General features: G+C 47.9%; 2 protein-coding genes across 4 annotated transcripts in view; both read left to right on the plus strand.

Moving 5' to 3' along the window:
- Positions 1-767, plus strand: part of XPOT (exportin for tRNA) — a 28,186-nt gene extending 27,419 nt beyond the window's left edge. The window contains exon 25 of the mRNA XM_037515111.2: positions 154-767. Within this exon, the coding sequence (XP_037371008.1) occupies positions 154-180 (27 nt within the window). The 3' untranslated portion in view covers positions 181-767. The remainder of the gene's footprint in view (positions 1-153) is intronic.
- A 2,057-nt stretch (positions 768-2,824) lies between these two features.
- The window catches only part of TBK1 (TANK binding kinase 1), a 39,284-nt gene continuing 22,550 nt past the window's right edge, over positions 2,825-19,558 (plus strand). The window contains exons 1-5 of one of the 3 annotated variants that reach the window (XM_037515115.1): positions 2,825-2,842; positions 5,141-5,258; positions 10,628-10,768; positions 12,930-13,059; positions 15,993-16,174. In XM_037515115.1, coding sequence (XP_037371012.1) covers positions 5,172-5,258; positions 10,628-10,768; positions 12,930-13,059; positions 15,993-16,174 — 540 coding nt within the window. In that variant the 5' untranslated portion in view covers positions 2,825-2,842; positions 5,141-5,171. Of the gene's footprint in view, positions 2,843-3,659; positions 3,710-5,140; positions 5,259-10,627; positions 10,769-11,200; positions 11,259-12,929; positions 13,060-15,992; positions 16,175-19,558 lie in introns of those variants that run through there. The other 2 variants (XM_037515114.2, XM_037515116.2) reach the window with 2 other exon arrangements.

Consider the following 19,558-nt stretch of genomic DNA (forward strand, 5'->3'; position numbering starts at 1 on the left):
TGTTTTCCTCTAACCATTTAAATCAGAGCATTAGAGGTAATGCCATTCCTTCTGTGAAAGCGTGACTAGCACTCAGTAACTTGGAGCCATTCTGCAGACGAAAGGTACTGTCTTCTGGCCTCAGTACTAATGGGACTAATACTTTGTTCACAGGTGTTCTTCCAGAGAGCGAAGCCCTAAGGGTGGATCTTCCCTGTGCCTACTTCATGAGGAATTCCAGTTTATAATTTATAAAGAAACAATTTTTGTGTGCCATTCGCACTTGGTCTCTTTAACATTGCTTTGAGCTTATTGCAGTATATGTCTTGGGGTTTTCTGTAACATGGGTGTAATTTTACCTAAATACAGGTATGTGACAACAAATTAGTTGCTTGCATGCCAATTCAAATTGTTCTATATAAAAAATGCTGTTAAAAGATACAGAAGAATTATTCTAGTACCTTTTTTGTTTTTACTTGAAACTTCTAAGTCCTTTATAAAGATCATAGCAGGAAGCAGGAAAACAGTGTACTTTTTTTTAATTGCTGAATATAAAACATTTGAAAATTTTCATTTTCTTCTGTGTGCAGACTCTCAAAGTATGGGGGGGAATACAACAATCGAAACTACTTTTTTGTAGATAGCCATTACATTTCTTTTAACCGTTTCAATGCCAATGTGTATTCTACAAAAGAGAATGGTTTCATAAAGTAACTGATTTCAGAGTAGGTGCCGGTGTTACACATTTTTTATAAAAAAAAAAAAGTAATAAATTTTATGTAGTGAAATCTACAAAGTATTTTTTTGGAGTTATTATGAGTACTTTAGCCTTATTTTCTCATCTTGTTTCTCTGATTTCCCATTTAAAGGTTTACACGGGTAAGCATGTGGACGATTCACTTAATGACGCTGCTAAAAGGTTACATCAGCAGTTGTGTTAAGTAGAGTATTTTTTAAATGCACTGGAAAGCAAGCCCGTGTGAATCTGTTGGGGGGGAATCTTCTTAAATCCAGTTTCCCCTCCACTATTGGGTTCACTTAGGGTCCGCTATGCCTGTGTGTCTGCCATGCCTGTAAGTAGCTGCCCACTCGGCTACTGAAAGTCCTTTCCCTGCTCACCCCGTTTTTATTCATGAGGCGACAGAGCAAGAGAAGAAATCTCAGTACACGTCGTAGTAATGGAAACTTCGGGACAAAAGCCAAGTAGGAGGGTCACTAGTCATTTGTGTGTGAGTTCTGCCAGTCCACGGTGGCTTTGCCCGCATTGTCTTTGGGGTTTCATGGATGGGCTTCATAAACTCCCTGAGATGACATTCTTAATTGTGCGCATACGTCTTTGTCAGGGTTAATTCCAGAAGAAATTTTAAACACTTTTCTTCAATCGTAGAATAAAGATACTAAACTAAGTTGACAGTTGTAGAAATAAATGAGTGGAATATATATCATACTGCAACAAAAATGTTCGTAGAAATAGGTGCGTAAAAGCTGATGGTTTCCTTGAGAAGCTCCCGGTGCTGAGGGAGAGGCCTGTGTCTGATCCAACAGTGTCCGCAGTGAGGCGCGCTGAGCAGCACGACGTCGTCCTGGGCTGAGCTTAGTCTCCACATGCGGGTTTCGTGGGTTCCCGGTCTCAGCGCCTGGCGCAACCCGCCCCGGCGAGCCCGTCGGGAAGGTGGGAGACAAAGGGCTTCCCGAGGTGACACGTGAAGCCTGAAGCCGTCGCTGCTGTGCCCCGACGCCGCGGGTGGGACGACGCCCCTCCCCGGCTCTTGAGGCCGTCAGAGGAGCCGCTGGTGGTCGGCGCTCAGCAGTCGGGGCTGCGTGGAGTCTGACTGGAAACGGGCTTCGCGGTGCGTGGCTGTTGCGCGACGCCCATGCTCACCCCTGCGGGGCCCGAGGCCTCCCCGCGAGGAGGCGTCGCTCATCAACTACTCGCGGTCACGGCGCGGAAGTCGGGGCTGGGGCCTGGCTGGAAGGAGGGTTGGCGCCCGCCCCGGCCGCGCCCGCCGCCCGCCGTCCTCTCACGCCGCGGCTCGGCCCAGCGCTCGCGAGGGTCCGACTCCCGGACCGCGGCCTCCCGGGCGCGAGCGGCGCCGGCGCGGCGGGTCGCGGCCCCCAGCAGGGGCCGCGGACGGGAGGAGCAGCGAGCGGCCCCGTCCGCGCGGGCGGCAGCCGGAGCGTCACGCAGGGACCGCGGCAGCGGCTCGCCGGGCGGGCTGGCCGCGAGGCCTGACGGGCTCCCGGGCCGCGCGAGGCCCCGAGTGGGCGTCCGGACGGGGCGCGGGCGCTGCGCCCGGCCCGCCCCCCGAGGCGCCCCCCGCCCCCCCGGCTCTGCGCGGGTGCCCGCCGGACCCTCGTCTGGGAAGGCCCCGCCGTGCCCTCCCCGTCGGGGCTCGGGGTCCCGCGTCCTCCCGGAGCGGGCGGGGCCCACCCCGGGCGTCCAGGGGAACGGCCCTCAGGCCGGGGGCGGGGCCCGGGCGCGTGGGGGCGCCGCTCTCCGCGGGGGGCGGGGCGGGGCGGGGCGGGCCCGACGGCTGCGGCTCCGCCTCCCGCCCCAGGACGCCGGGGGCTCCGGGTCCTGGCGGCCGCCCGAGGCCCACTTGAGTCAGCCCCTCGGGGGGCGCCGCTGGGCGGGAGCTGGCGGCCGTTCCCTCGGGGCGCCGCCGCCGACCGGACACCGCGGGCCTCGGCTCCGGCCCCGGCGCGGCGGGACCCAGGCGCGAACTCGGGCCTCGGTCGCGCCCCCCCTCGCCGGCCGGGCGTCTCGGGGCTGCGGCCGCCTGGGGAGCGGCGACCGGCGCGGCCTGACCGGAGTCCGGCGCCGGGAGTGCCCGAGCCCGCGCCCTGCCCAGCGCGCCGCGGGGTGATTTGAGGACCCCCCACTTCCCACAGCGCGCCGCGGGGTGATTTGAGGACCCCCCACTTCCCACAGCGCGCCGCGGGGTGATTTGAGGACCCCCCACTTCCCACAGCGCGCCGCGGGGTGATTTGAGGACCCCCCCATTCCCACAGGGCGCCGCGGGGTGATTTGAGGACCACCCCACTTCCCACAGACCCCCGCGGGGCGGCTTTGAGGACCACCCCACTTCCCACAGACCCCCGCAGGGCGGCTTTGAGGACCCCACACTTCCACAGCCCCTCGCGGGGCGGCTTTGAGGGCCACCCCACTTCCCACAGCGCGCCGCGGGGCGATTTGAGGATCACCCCAAGTCCCACAGCGCGCCGAGGGGTGATTTGAGGACCCCCCCCACTTCCCACAGCGCGCCGCAGGGCGGCTTTGAGGCCCACCCCACTTCCCACAGTGCCCGGCGGGGCGGCTTTGAGGACCACCCCACTTCCCACAGCGCCCGGCGGGGCGGCTTTGAGGACCACCCCACTTCCCACAGCGCCCGGCGGGGCCGAGGCGGCGTCAGCGCCCGGCGACCCGACGGCCCCGCGGCTCAGATGACCGGGGTCAGCGTCGCCCCGGCGCCGCCCCGCCTCCCTCCCCGAGAGGGCCGCGCGGGCTCTCGTCCCGGGGCGCGCCGCCGCGTCCAGCGCCTCCCGCCCGCGCCCCGCGGCCCCCCCCCGAGCTCCCCCCCCAGCGGCTGCCCGGGCCGGGGCCAGGCCGGGGCGGGCGGCGCGCGCGCATGCGCACCCGCGGGCGCGGTCACGTGGCCGGCGGCCGCGAAGCCGGAAGCGTCCGGGGCGCCGGGGGCCGCGGAGCGAGGCGGGAGCGGCGGGGCCGGCGGTGAGCGGGGGCCGGGGCGGGCGCGGGGGGGCCGGGGCGCGGGCGGGGGCGGGGCGGGGCGCCCGGGGCGCCGCGGCTACTCGGCCGCGCGGGGGCCGGCCCGGGGGCCGGGGCGGGGCGGGCCGCAGGGCCGCGCGGCCCGTCCCCCTGGACCCCCGCCCGCCGGGCCCGCGGCCTCGAGGGGGCGCCCGGGCCTGCGCCGCGGACGGGCCTCCCGGGGCGGCCCCGAGCCCCGGCGCGGCGGAGAGACCCTCCCGGCGGGGCCGGGGACGGCGCGGAGTCCGGGCCCGCGGCCCTCGCGGCCGGCCAGGCGGGGTCGGCGGCGGCCTCGGCTGGTCCCTGCCGCGACGTCCGCCGGCCGCGAGCCGGGCCCGGGAGGCCGCCCGCGACGAGGGCCCCGGCCGCGCTGGCCCCCCGCCCCCCGCCCCCCGCCCCCCCCCGGGCGCCCGCCTGGCGCGGGACGTGGCCCGGGGAAGTGGCCGCGGGGAAGTGGCCGCGGGGCCTGGCCGCGAGGCCGCGGGCCTGGCCGGGACCTGCTGAGTCACGTTTGGCCGCGGAGCCCGGGTCGCGGGGCAGCGGGTCCTGCCCCGCGGGGGTCAGCAGGTGGCCGAGGCCAGACCCGACGGCCCTGGACGCCCCGCAGCCGGGAGCGTGGGAGGCCAGTGGGGATTCTGCTCACCGCGGGCGCCAGGCCCGGCTGGCGGGGGGCGGGGGGGCTCGGGGGGGCTGTTGCTCGTCTCCAGCAGGCTGCGGGGTCTCGTCCGAGTTAGAGGCCGCGGAATCGTGTGGGTGTCCGTCCACGGGCCAGGGCCAGGGCCGGCCGCGCCGGACTTTGCCCCGCGGACGTCAGATGGTCTCAGTGGACGTCCAGGGACTCAGCTTTTCAGTATTTCTTCACGTCAGCTTTAGGGTCACAGCAAAACTGAACAGAAAATACACAGATTTGTCGTATGACCGCCGTCCCAGCACGCGTGACACAGGACAGCTGTTTGTATTCGTGTCATTCTGCCCTTGAGGAAAGCACAGGGACTGTTTTCTGTATTTCTGTTATGCTTTGCATTTTACTTTATTAGAAAACACTTTACAATATAATGTCTCACGAGCCTTTCCGATCACTTGAAGGCAGGCAAGTGACCAATATAGCTGTCATTGACAAAAAATTAGAAGGCAAATAGATGTTTCCTTCAGTCCTGTGACAAGTCAGTTAAACTGAATACATGTCATTCATTCATTAATGTTTTTTCAGGCCCCACAAGCATTTTATTTCAGCTTGTAATGTCACTGGAAACTTAGATTTTTACATTGGACTCTACACTTCAGTTTAGCAATAAGTAATGGGTAATCTTATTTGAGACTAAAAATAGCTAATACTTGTTTCTCATAAATATTATTCCCACAAAACAAACATGCAAATATTTTCTTTTCTCTTAGCACAACAAGAGGATTGCCTGACTGCGCAGAGATGCAGAGCACTTCTAATCACTTGTGGCTTTTATCTGATATTTTAGGCCAAGGAGCTACTGCAAATGTCTTTCGTGGACGACATAAGGTTAGTACGAAAAAACTGAAGCCTTTTTAATTGCTGTATATATTTTCTTTTGAGAAGCACATTTACACTAACTGTGAAAAAGAAAATTCCTGCTTCCGTGGCAGTTACAACTTGTCTCAGAGGCAGTGGTTATTACCTACCCAATGATAGCAGACGTTGTGTGTTGGGAAGTGGAAAAAACTGGGAACTTGGTTGAAAAAAGGGATTGGGGAACATTAATATTGCACCTCTGGATTCTGTCCCAAGCTGGTCTTCCTGTGGCCTGGAGTGAGCTCATGAACCGAAGTTGAGTGTGGCATTGAGATGGTTGAGAAGCAGGTTTGTAGGGGAACCCGCAGAGGAGCCGCAGAGGTAGCTAATGTGCTGTGCTAAGCCCAAGGTGGACTGGAGTAAAGTGGGATTATCAACAAGGCGCCCATTTCGGAAAAAATGATGCCTGTCCCAATATAAGGTAATCGGAATTTGTTAGTGGAAGTGAGAATAGAGTGAAAGGCTCCTCCGAGAGACACTTGAAGAACCAAACAGATTTTGTGTCAGTCAGTATTAGGGGATGAAATTAAAGATAATTAAAATAATTTAAAGTGAGGAAATTTAAGATCATTTCAGTTTCATATCTGGGAAAGAAGATAGGAAAATAATGGAGTAAAAATAATCCTGTTAGCATGCAAATAATCGTACCCTGATCTTTCAGCACTGAATTTGTTTTGAGCTAAGTGATATTTGGAGTTTCCTTAATTCTTATTTTCACAAACAGGAGCTTTAAATGTATTCACTATGAAGGAATTTCTTCATATATTTCTATAACCTGGAGATCACCGGTCAGTTTTGTCAGTGACAATGAGCTGGGCCTTCGCAGGGGAAAGGACCGATTCTTCGAGGGGGAGGTTATGACGATAAACAGCGTCTGTGGCTTGTAGAGGATGAATCAGAAGTGTCACATGGACAGCTTTTAGCTTTTTTTCCCCTGCAGTTCTAGGTTTGTTCACAGGCCCTGGTTCCTTGATCAGCCTCACTGTGACCAAGCGTGGGTATTTCTGTCCTAGATATTTTGCCTTGTGCTCTGTGCCAAGGAGAGAAAATGGGGCGGTGACAGAGGATTCACCACTGAAACACATCTGACCCTGTCTTCCTGTGACCCAAATTAACTTTACAGATTGTAGTGATTGCTTCCCTGTGGGCCCGGTACTGTGGTGGGCCCAGTGAATGGAACTATGAATAGTGTATCATTCCCGCCCACAGAGTGGGTTTAGTAGCAGGGTGGCATTGGAAGGGACAGCAATTGCAAACTGGCCGAATGACCGGCAGTCCAGGATAGATGCAGTGAGGCATATTCAAAATGCCCAGCACTGCTGAATGTTTCGCATATTCTTTTTCTCTCGCCTCATGTAGTTGACATCCTTCAAGCAAGTGTCTGCACATAGTAGGCACTCCATATGTGTTTTTTGAAGGAAACGATAAAAGAATGAGTGAGGACAGATTGTACTAACCTGAAGTTCTTCGGAGGAAACAAAGATGTCCTTTATCCAATGTAGCTTGAAAAACTACGAATTCGATAAACATAAAATTGCTACCATCCACTTCAGTATTTAGTCCCAAGCAGACTTCCAGGGGGTGTGTTTTGAGGAAACATGTTTGTTTTCAGTGACATCAATTACAAAGGTTTCGGACTATACACAAAAAATCCTGCTTGTCCTTAGTAACTTTTTTTTTTTTTTAAGATTTATTTGTTTATACAAGAACTGGGGTACAGGCCAGATACTGGGAGGGTGAGAGGATTCACCAGAGACAGAGCAGGGAACTGAACAGGCAGACTGCTGAAATACACTGCTGAGGGGAGCAGTGGGCGAGACAGGAGAGGTCTGCAGCGCCATTTGGGACCCTTGCCTGCCGGGATCGAACCCACACTGCAGAGGCTGCGGACAGCTTCACAGCACGGCGCTCAACCGCCTGTGCCACCAGGGGAGGCCCTCCTTAGTAACTTTTTAAGATTTTTTTTTAAACAGTCCAGAGGTTCTCCCTCACACACACCGCGTCCCTCCCCCCACACACACCTTTTACGCCATGAATCCATAGGGGGCGGGTCCAGCAGCTCAGGCTCCTTTCCATATTTTCTCACAAACTGTACTCTGGGTGCTTCAGGCTGTTCCTTCAATTAAACCCAAGAACCGGGCCTCCCTGGTGGCACAGGCAGTTGAGCGCCGCACTATGAAGCTGTCCGTAGCCTCTGCAGCGTGGGTTCGATCCCAGCCGGCCAGCGAGAAGCCCACATGGTGCAGCAGACCTCTCCTGTCGCACCCGCTACTCCCCTCAGCAGTGTACTTTGCCAGTCTGCCTGCTCTGCTCCCCGCTCTGTCTCTGGTGAACCCTCTCACTCTCCCGCGCATCTGCCCTGTACCCAGTACTTGTATAAAAATAAATAAATCTTTAAAAAAAAACAAAAAAAAACACCCAAGTGCCTTTCTCTTTGGCTTCCTTTTTCTGATTATTTTCTTTCACAATTTCCAGGAAGCGCTCTCTGCGCTCAATATGAACATTCATTCTCTTGGCAGGAAGTGTGCCCCGTACTTGTCTACAGCGATGCCAGCTGTATGCTGGGGGACATTACTGACTTCCAGTTTTGCCATAGTAATGACATATCTGGGACATTTCTGTTTGAAAAATGCCCACCCCCTGGGTGTCTATAATACCACCTTTCTTACAGATTCGCGTGTGTGTGGCCAAAGGAACAACCCCATGTTTTCCAAGAGGCCTAGAGAACATAGAGCAGGTGCTTTCCTCTCCCGCTTCGTGTTGGTGTTTTGGTGACTTACTGGAAGGTGGCAGTTCCAGACAAAAGGCTGTTTAAGAATTTTTAAACATGATACTAGCTAAAATTGCTTAGAATACGCGGTCCTCAAGTTTATTATGTAGCGTTCACTGTGTACTAATCTCCTTAGTCTGTGGGAAGTGTGTGGATGGATGAGTATGTGTACAAGAGCTGTGGCAAAGTGAAGAGAAGAGGAGTGTGGGAAGGGCGTGCTGAGCCGCGCGTGCAGCTGTCTGTCCACGCAGATCTCTGCATGCCGTCAGGTCTGGTTTGACTTAGGGAGAAGTTTGCAGTTGCGTGAAGCTTGGAAAATACTGGCATTGATCACGATGGGTAGATTACAAAGAGGGTATTTTTTTCTCTGCTTGTTCCTATGTTAGGATTCTCCTGATTTTAAACTAAATTAAAGATAAGTGTCCTCAAGAAAAATCTCTGTTGATAGTAGAGCTTTTTGGCAGTGTCCTTAACCCTGGTTGAACAAGTGTGCATATAATGTGGTTCAATTCTTGTTCAGCTTTCCTAGTGTCTGACTGTAATCAGTGGCTCCATTCCTCCGGAAAGAATGCTTACATGTTACGTGTATGTGATTGGGGGTGGAGGGAGTAGTTCATAAATGGTAGTCTCCAAGCAACGATACAGTTTTAAGAAAAAGATATTTGATTCTGGAGTGAGTGGGATAGGGTGATGACTAAGTAGAGCGGACACCAAGGCAGAAACAACACAAGAGCCTTGAAATATTTAGGCAGTAGATGCTTGAACACCAGGCCCCCCAAAAATTATCTTTTTACCTGCTTCATAAATCTTGGATTATGGGAAAAGTAAGTTTAAAGTTTGAGAATCTGGACTGATTAGAAGGAAATGGAAGAAAGCCTCAAGGTGAATAAGAAGAGCGTGAGAATGTAATGTTTGCCTGAAATCAAGCATATATTTGCACCTGTAAGAATCACTCCTTACCTGCTTCAGTGTGCGTGATGCAGAACTGAGGTGGGGGCGCTGCAGGCCCCTCAGGAATGGAAACGCCTTTGATCCTCTGGAGGTGGCTGTAAGCAGCAGTCTGCCCTGGGGCACAGCTGCAGAGCCCACCCCTGGCTCCCCCACTGCACTGCACTGTACGAGGTTAGCTGGCAGCTCCTAAGAGCTGATGGTGTTACCAAACGCCAGCCTCAGTTTCCCTCAGCGGATGAAAGGAAGCAGAGTTTGAGGAAAAGGAAAGTGGTTCAATTTGTCGACAAATGAGGGCAGCAGACTCACGTCTGAAAGACCACCGTCCTGGGCCTCCCCGGTGGCGCAGCAGTTGAGCGCTGGGTTGCGAGGCTGCCCGCGGCCTCTGCGGCGCCGGTTCTATCCCCGGCTGCTCCCCGCCACCGGAGGAGGGTCCCACATGGCGCGCAGACCTCTCCTGCCGCCCGCTGCTCCCCTCAGCAGTGTCCTTCACTCCTTCTGCCTGCTCTGCTCCCCGCTCTGGCTCTGGTGAATTCTCTCACCCTCCCGCGTTTCTGACTGTACCCAGTGCATGTATAAACAAAAAACAAACAAATAAATAAAATAAAATAAAAACATGCCTCTATTTAAAAAAAAAAAAATTAGTTTTAAAAAAAAAATAAAAAAAAAATAAAAAATGAAAGACCACCGTCCTGCTCTTAGGTGGAGGGCAGGGGTGTTTATACAAAGGGGAAAAAAGTGGAGACGGGCGGGGGTCTGCAAAGGGGAGGGGAAGGGGTCGGCCCTGAGTCGGGCAGAAGCCAGCTTGTTTCTCTTCAGGGGCTGATGCTCACCTTCTCTTCCTGCAAATGCAGGATGCGGATAAATGTATCAAGCAAGGGGGAAATTGCAACCAATGGGGGAAAGACAAACTGTTTCTCTTGTTAATACCCATCAAAGACAAACCTGGACAAATGCCGCTCTGGTCGCTGGTAGCTGTATCAGTGCGATCACGTTGAGATTTTCACAAAAATTTCATTTATGAAATGTTTTCAGGCTCCTTTCCTGTTTTGATTAGCCTGACATTACTAAGCTTAGAAGAACCCATTGCGAGTTTCGATTTCTATTTCTTATCTAAATGACGTTTTACATTTGGAAGTATCAGAACACTAACCTGATATGTAAATGACTACCTTGCCATGTGTATCACAGTGGAAGCTTTTTTTTTTTTTCCAAGATTGATTTATGCATAAAAGAACTGGGGTGCAGGCCAGAGGTGTAGGCGATGAGGATTCACCAGAGACAGAGCAGGGAACAGAACAGACGGATCTACTGAAACACGCTGCTGAGGGGAGCAGCGGGGGAGTCAGGAGAGGTCTGCTGCGCCATGTGGGTAGCTGCCTGGCGGGGGATCGAACTCATGCTGCAGTGGCCTGTGAATAGCTTGATAGTGTTGAAACGTTAACCCCTTGCGCCATCAAGAAGGCCCCAGGAAGCTTTATTTGTAATATGAAAGAAAATAGCCTTTTCTACATTTCAAAGCTTTCAATTTGAAAGTACTATTGAATTGATTTTAACAAAAAAAGTCAGGAGTCAAAATGTTACAGAAATAAAACATTTTTTTCCCTTTTTTTTTTTTTAGAAAACTGGTGACTTATTTGCTATCAAAGTATTTAATAACATAAGCTTCCTACGTCCAGTGGATGTTCAAATGAGAGAATTTGAAGTGTTAAAAAAACTCAATCATAAAAATATTGTCAAATTATTTGCTATTGAAGAGGAGGTAAGTAAAGCCAAGCTTTAATTAATCTTATGCATATTATAGTTATTACAAATCAGGAGACATAATCTAATACAATTGATGAAATCAAGACGGCTGCCACTGAATATATTATTCTCCAGGACTCTTGACTAGATATAACAGTAGAAATGAAGTTTTATGCAATCAGAAAAAGTACTATAGGAAATAAAATATAGACTGTGTTTACCAGAATTATTTAAAAAATTAAGTGACATTAAATTGACATAATTATAAAAGAAACAGAGAAAGTCAAACAGTACAAAGATTTTGTCAAGGAATAAAAATTCCAGGACTTTAGAAACAAATATATGAAATATAAGAGAATTGATTTTATCAGTAACAGCAAAAACAAGAATGTCATTAGGAAACTTACCCAGAAATAATGAAAATAAAAATCTATTTTAATCTTTTTAGACATGGATAATCAACAAAATTGCACCTTTTGAACACAGTTTGGCAGTTCATGCTCCTGGTAATAATGATTTCATTACTTTCTAGGAAAAATCAGAAATGTAAATTTTTGTTTTATGCACAGATGTTCTTTGCTGTGTGTGTATAATAAAGAATTGTTAAATGAGTTAGAATGTGTGATGGATAGTTACCTGCAGTGGGCCAGACTTGAGCTTAAGAGCCTCACCTGCTCAAGACTTCTGGCTCTAACTGCAGAAGTGTTTGACAAACCGCACAGTGAAAGAACAGTTCCCACGAGGATGCACTCATTCAGACACTCACTCACTGCACCCTCGGCCCAGCCCAAGCCGCGACCGGCATTTCAGACCAGCTGGCTGCAAAGTCACAGGTTGCCATCACCACCACAGATTTGATGATTTGCTAGAAAGTTGAATTACTCAGAGCTAAGGGAAAAACTATACGTACAATTATAACAAAAAAGGGATACAGTTTAGAGCTACCGAGAGGAAGAGCCTCCTGGGGTCACATAAAGGATGTTCCAAATATGTGAATCTTCGTCATCTTCAGTGACACATTCTTCTAGCATGGATGTGTGACAGTGTGCACAGAATACTGCCAACCTTAGAGATTCACCTGAGCCTTTGGTGTCCAGTTTTTACTGGCACTCAGTCACGTCCTGCCTGCCTGGCTGACATTTAGTCTCCAGCCCTCCCCAGCTGATCTACATATTCTGACACCCCATCATAAATCACATTGTTAAACTGTCATGTGATCAAGGTCCCGGGTGAACAAAGACACTTTTATGAGACCAGACATTTCAGGGGCCTGGAGAACACTTCCTGTAGCCAAGGGCGAAAGCCAGACTTCTTTTTAGATAAAGTGAATTCTTTACTGCACAGTAATAAATAGAAATATATACCAAAATTTTAATCACCTGGGAATATGCTGAAGTGTACCATTTGGCAAGAAGATCAAAGTTTGCATGTGTGTGTGTGTGTGTATGTATATATAGATGTAATATATACATATGTATATAGTATGATACTGATGATTGTGTATTACAATGTAGAAATTGTGGTATGTATTTATAATGTGATTTGATACATAGTAAGAAGAGTAAAAGGAAATATACCAAAACTGTAGCATAATTAATCTCTGGAATTACAGATATTTCCCAAATTTTCTTTTTTTAAATATATATTTCCCAAATTTTCAACCAAAAAATCAAAGTTTAAAACAAATCAGCAGCTCCTACAAATAAACAGTAGATGACCATAAGAGGGGCCACTCACTGTTCTGCCACCCATTTGTTTTTAGGGCTGGAGCTACATTCCTTGAGGTAAAAGCACTTGTCGAGAGAAGAATGACAAGTGTTTCAAGAGATTTGGTAGGAGAGCAGTGTCCTAAATGTACTATTATATATTAGAAATTAAAGCTAATTTTAACAGAACCATTATAATATTGTAACAGTGATTTTCTAGTTCTTATTTGGCCAGTTTTCTCTGTCGTTTGATTGTCCTTGAAATCAAATTCAACTTTTTAATAGGAATTTCAACAATGTTAATTCTTACATGTGTACAGTCAACAGATACTGAATGAATTCCAGGTAGAGCAATTCAAAGTGCCTTCATCATAGCAAATTCTACATTTAAATGAAATCAGATAAGTACTGTCATAAAATAAAATCTGTTTTTCATATTGTATACCAATCAGTGCTTTCTTCTTTTCCCAGACAACAACAAGACATAAAGTACTTGTTATGGAATTTTGTCCATGCGGGAGTTTATACACTGTCTTAGAAGAGCCATCTAATGCCTACGGACTACCGGAGTCTGAATTTTTAATTGTTTTGCGAGATGTGGGTATGTTTATATGATTTTTTATATATATGTAGATGTAATTTAATGTCATAAGAATTTTAAAAGGCAAATTTCTTGCATTTAAAAACACTTTATGCAATGCTTTCTTAGATATGACACCGAAAACGCAAATATAAAAAGAAAAAAGGTAGATAAATTGGACTTCATCAGCATTAAAAACTTGTATTTCAAAGGATAATATCAAGGAAGGGAAAAGACAATTCATAGAATGAGAATATATTTGTAAGTCTTATATCTCTTAAGAATTTTATCCCAACTACTCAACAATAAAACGACAATTTTTAAAATAGACAAAAGATTTTTTTTTTAATTCTTTTTTTTTTAATAAGATTTATTAATACAAGCGCTGGGTACAGTCAGAAGCACGGGAGGGTGAGAGAATTCACCAGAGCCAAAGGGGAGAGCAGAGCAGGCAGACTGACGAAGCACACTGCTGAGGGGAGCAGTGGGAGGCAGGAGAGGTCTGTACGACATGTGGGACCCTCGCTGGCGGCCGGGGATCGAACCGGCATTGCAGAGGCTGCGGGCAGCTTCGCAACCCAGCGCTCAACTGCTGCGCCACTGGGGAGGCCCTAGACAAAAGATTTGATTGACATTTCTCTAAAAAAGATACAAATAGCCAACAAATACATTAAAAGATGCTCAACGTCAGTCATTAGAGAAATACCAATCAAAACCACAATAAGATGCCACTCCACACTCAGCAGGATGGCTCAAGTGGAAAAGACGAAACAAGTGTTGGCAAGGATGTGGGGAAATTGGAACCCGCATATACTGTTGGCTGCATGGTAAGAAGATCCAGCCACTTTGGAAAGTAGTGTGGCAGCTCCTCAAAAGGTTAAACACACACTTCCCATATGACTTCGTGGTTTTATTACTGTGTGTTTACCTGAAAGAATTTAAAAAACATATTCGCACAAAAGTGTACACACTGTGTTCATTATAGCCAACAATGGAAACAGCCACGGATAAAATATATATCCCTACAATATATAACATTCATAAATAGAAAAATAGTGATACATGCTGTCATGTGGACGAACCTTGAAAATTATGGTAAGTGAAAGAGAAACAGATGCAAAAGGCCAAAATATTTGCATGATTCCTTTTATATGAAAGATCCAGAATAAGCATGTCTGTAGAAACAGAAGCTAGGTTAGTGGTTGCCCGGGTTTTGAGGGAGGTGGGCTTGAGGAGTGACAACTCATGAGGGATTTCTTTCTGGCAAAATGAAAATGTTCTGAAATTAGTGATGATAGTTATATATACTCTACTAAAAACTACTGAATTACAGGCTTTAAGATGAATTTTATATCTCAATAAAGCTGTTATTTAAAAAAAAAAAAAAAGGACCTCCCTGGTGCCACAAGGGGTTAAGCAATGCACTGTGAAGCAATCCACAGCCTCTGCAGCACGAGTTCAATCCCTGGCTGGCCAGGGAGGTACCCACATGGCACAGCAGACCTCTCCTGTCTCCCTGCTGCTCCCCTCAGCAGTGGATTTCGGTCAGTCTGCCTGTTCTGCTCCCCATTCTGTCTCTGGTGAATCCTCTCACCCCCGCATCTCTGGCCTGTACCCTAGCTCTTGTATGCATAAAGAAATGTCTTAAAAAAAAAAAAAAAGAATATGGCAAACAAAGGGAATAACATCTTTGGAAGGAAATGAAACAATATTTAAGGAATAGGGACAGCGAGTGATAAAAAAGGTAATGGGAATTCTTGAACTTGACACTGGATGTCATGTGGTGAGGCTTAGGTAAGGACAAAATGAGAAAGAAATAATAAATGCTACAGCCTGTTTAATCAAATAGAAGTTATAATCACTGTTTTCCTATGTATACTAGTAGCCTCAAATTTTCATAATTGTACCTTGATATTCCTAAACTTGCTTTCACGTGTTATAGTCGGACATTTGTCTATCAATTGTCAAACGAATGTTTTAAACTATCACTCAGGGACACTCCCTATCATTTAGCCCAAGCAGCTTAATTTCGACAATCTAGTTGCCTTCCCCCTTCATAAAAAAAAAGGAGGGCCTCCCCTGGTGGAGCAGCGGTTGAGCACTGGGCTGCGAGGCTGCCCACAGCCTCTGCAGCGCCAGTTCATTCCCAGCTGCCGGCGAGGGTACCACAAAAAAAAAATTAATTAATTAATTAATTTAAAAAAAGGAAAATGACCTTTTTCAAATAGCACTAAACATATGAGAAGTATATTTTTATGGAGAGAAATCTGACGCCTGTCCTCTTTTTATTACATTTTTACTATGTTATGTATTAAGTCCATCTTTGGGGCATTTATTTCTCAAGGCAAGTGTGGTGAAAGGTTGATATTCTATGGTGAAAAGTTGATGTCCTCCTTGGGAATCGTTACTCTTCAGCTTGGGCAGATGCCATGTGTATGACCAGCAGTAAGTCAGGACCATGCTGGTTTCAGCAGCACACACCAGTATGGCCCCTGCACAAGGATGACAGACAGATTCATGAAGTGTTCCACTTTTTCTTTTAAGTGACTCAGGAAGTCACATGTGCAAGATCATTTTGTTACATTTATTTAAGAGATTATTCTCATTTAATACCCGAAAGATTGGGCTCTTAGCATTTGAGAGAAAATAGACTCTTATTGAGCCTTATATGCTGAAATTCGTTATACTCAAATAAGATGTAAAATATTAATACCATCTATTACTTCTTTCATAAAAATGACTTCGGACCAGCTGTGGAAAAACATATAGACAACAGCCCTCTCCTGTCTCGCCCACTGCTGCTCTTTGCAGTGTATTTCAATAACTCCACCTTCTCTGTTCGCAAAAAGAAAAGAAAAACCTCGTCAGTATGAATGAATTAAGCCAGTGAGTTTAACATGCACGTGCACAATAGCTGTTTACATTATGATTTCCTTTGTTTGACGTTGTTGAAGTGGGTGGAATGAATCATCTCCGAGAGAACGGCATTGTGCACCGAGACATCAAGCCGGGAAATATCATGCGTGTCATCGGGGAGGACGGACAGTCTGTGTACAAACTCACAGATTTTGGTGCAGCTCGAGAGTTAGAAGATGATGAGCAGTTTGTTTCACTGTATGGCACGGAAGAATACTTGGTAAGCCATGCGTCACGGATAATTTACTTAAACTAAAGCCTGGGTAACTGGTCAACCACTTAACTATAAAATGTTTTATGTAACTTTTATGACAAATTTTCTATTCATGAAAATGGTGTGTGATGAGGGAATTAGGTGCTGTTTTAGAAGAGTACTGAAAACACACACACACAAAGAAATGCCTTTTGACTTGAAATGCAAGAATGCTAGAAAAACTTTGTGGTTCACAGGGTTTATGTAGGTGTGTTAGTGTGAAGTAAAGAAATATTTAAAACACTTGGGGATATGTTTTTAAATAATTTAACAAAACAGTTATAATACATACCTAGCAGTAACTCTTCATTGCTATGGGTTTGGTCTTGAAAATCTTAGATTCTGTGGCTTTATGCAGAATATTCTAAGTCTGACATGAATTAAGATGTCTTAAATGATTCTCCTATCAACATAAAACCCCAGGTAATGCTTTAGTTACATTTTGATACTCTATTAATAAGAGTACCTAAAAATGGATTGCATTCATTCAATACATATTTATGGAATGCCTGCTATATACCAGGCACTATCCTTGATCTTGGGACTTCAGTGGTAAGCCATATACATACAATCTGCTCTTATGGAGCCCACATTTTAGTGGGGAAAATCAGCAGTTAACAAGTAGGCAAGTAGGGGCCTCCCTAGTGGCACAAGGGGTTAAGTGCAGCACAAGTTCCACTCCCAAGCCAGGGAGCTGACCCACATGGTGCAGCAGACCTCTCCTGACTCGCCCGCTGCTCCCTCAGCAGTGGATTTCAGTGCATCCGCCTGTTCTGCTCCCCACTCTGTCTCTGGTGGATCCTCTCACCCCCTGCACCTCTGGCCTGCACCCCTGCTCTTGTATGCATAAATGAATAAATCTTTTTAAAAAAAAAGCAAGTAAATAAGGTAATTTCAGATAACTGAAATGTTGGGAAGGCATACAGTAATAAGATAAAGAGTGACTAGAATGGGAAAGATAGCTAGGGAACGCCTCCTTTAAATTCTAAATGGAGGGGCCTCCCTGGTGGTGCACGGGGTTAAGATGCAACCTGTGAAGCTCACCGCAACCACTGCAGCACAAGTTCGATCCCCGGCCAGGGAGCTACCCACAGGGCGCAGCAGACCTCTCCTGACTCACCTGCTGCTCCCCTCAGCAGTGGATTTCAGTCAGTCTGCCTGTTTTGCTCCCCACTCTGTTTCTGGTGAATCCTCTCACCACCCCCCCCCAAAAAAAAAACCATTCTGGCCTGTACCCCAGTTCTTGTATGTATGAATAAATCTTTAAAAAAAAGTAAAAGCTGAATTCTAAATGGAATGACTCCGGATAAGAGAAAGAAGTCACACCGAGACTTGGGAGAAGAGGCGTGATTGTAAGTGGAGAGACCTGCAGAGGACACAGCCCTGGGCTGGGAGAGAACAGCTGTCTGCCGGGCACGTAGGGAGCAGAGAAGCAAGTGGTAAGAGTTGAAATTGGAGAGGTAAGCCAGGGCCAGCAGATCACACAGAACAGTCTTTTGAAGTCTGTCAGACCCACACTCCTTTTTAATAATGTTTTTGCAATGTTCCTTTCAGTCTCCTAAATGAAATTCATAGGTGATATAAGTATACCCTGCATACCTAATTAAAAGAACAGGGCCTCCCTGGTGGCGCAGGGGGTTAAAGCACCATACTATGAAGCAATCCTCAGCCTCGGCAGCACGAGTTCGATCCCCAGCCGGCCAGGGAGCAACCCACATGGCGCACCAGACCTCTCCTGTCTTGCCCGCTGCTCCCCTCAGCAGTGTGTTTCAGTCGGTCTGCCTGTTCTGCTCCCCGCTCTGTCTGTGGTGACTCCTCTCACCCCCCGCATCTCTGGCCTGCACCCCAGCTCTTGTATGCATAAATAAATGCATCTTTTTTTAAAAAAAGAATAGTATATCTTAATAATAAAAGAAAATATAATAACAGTTATTAATATGTCAAAATTTAGAACTAACTTCACTAGCAAGCAAAAGTAGTAGTCAGATGCTTGCCCATCTATGTAATATCATCTCAAATGCAAGTACTTTGATAACTTGTATATCCTATTCATGAGTGACGTTACAAGTTGTGGGGTTGTCACTGACATGATTTTCCAAAGCAGTAAATTGATAAAACTTCTTGGTAAAGTTTCTCACAACACAAAATATACTTACAGGTAGCTGCACTCTTCCAGCTACAGAAGGACTTTATGTCCAGAAATACTCTGTTTACATGTAAAATGAAGGTGATTTTCTTTTTTTTAAAAGATTTATTTATTTATTTATACAAGCACCGGGTACAGTCAGAAGTGCGGAGGGTAAGGGAATTCGCCAGAGCAGGGAACAGAACAGGCAGACTGACAAAATAAGCTGCCGGGGGGAGCAGCGAGCATGGCAGGAGAGGTCTGCGCGCCATGTGGGACCCTCGCTCGGCAGCTGGGGATTGAACTGGCGCTGCAGAGGCTGCGGGCAGCTTTGCAGCCCAGCACTCAACCGCTGAGCCACCGGGGAGGCCCCAATGAAGGTAGATTCTTACACAGACATGTCATGTTTGCAGATACCGGGATGTTCACCAGGCATGCGGGTCTGAGAAGCACCTCTGCTCTCTGCCCATCCAGCACCAGTAAACTTTCCCAATTGCTGTGATGCCCAAAACAGAGTCCTGTGCCAGCCTTCACAGGGCTGACCCCCTGTCTCCAGCCAGTAGCCTTTCACATGTCTGCCCGCCACCCACAGAAGGGTGCTGGAGCTGTCGCCAGGTCAGAACCTTTCTGCCTAGCTGCAGGGCCTATACCCGCCGCCACAGACACAGAGCAGAGGGCCTTTGGTGCAACTTCACTGTTTAAAAATCTTCAAGTCAACGGTATATAATCTTCATAAAAGAAAATAACAGGAGTCTAAGCATTTTTAAACCCTAGTTATTTTCTACCAAGCTAAACTGTCCGTTAAAATCTGTGTCTGAATTTATAAGCTCCTTGGCCATGGCCTGTAAGATCCTTCTGTGCCGCGGACCAGCACAGCAGTAGACGATGAGGCCACCTCAGGGTTGAGAGAAGCGTGCAGGGTGGTCAGGGCGTCGGTGAAAGAAATGACAAACAGACGCAATTCAAGAGTGAAAATCTGAGTGTAATTTTCTTTGAGTTTGTGACCAATATATATATATGTTTTCCAAAGGCACAGGGACAATGAATATCAATGAAATCAGCTTGCTCATGGGCTCAGTCTATCACCATCAGGGAGGTGATCTACATAACAAGCAATGATTTTTGTAGAAGAAAGAAGGAAGTTTAGAAAGACAAATAAGGGATTAAAGTTTGTAGTTCTAGAAAGACGGGATAAGATTTTTAGCATTCTTGTAGTGGTTCCTGGT

This window comes from Talpa occidentalis, unplaced genomic scaffold (assembly GCF_014898055.3).
Source record: "Talpa occidentalis isolate TD23 unplaced genomic scaffold, MPIMG_talOcc4v2.1 talOcc4.16, whole genome shotgun sequence".
Taxonomy (NCBI): Eukaryota; Metazoa; Chordata; class Mammalia; order Eulipotyphla; family Talpidae; genus Talpa; species Talpa occidentalis.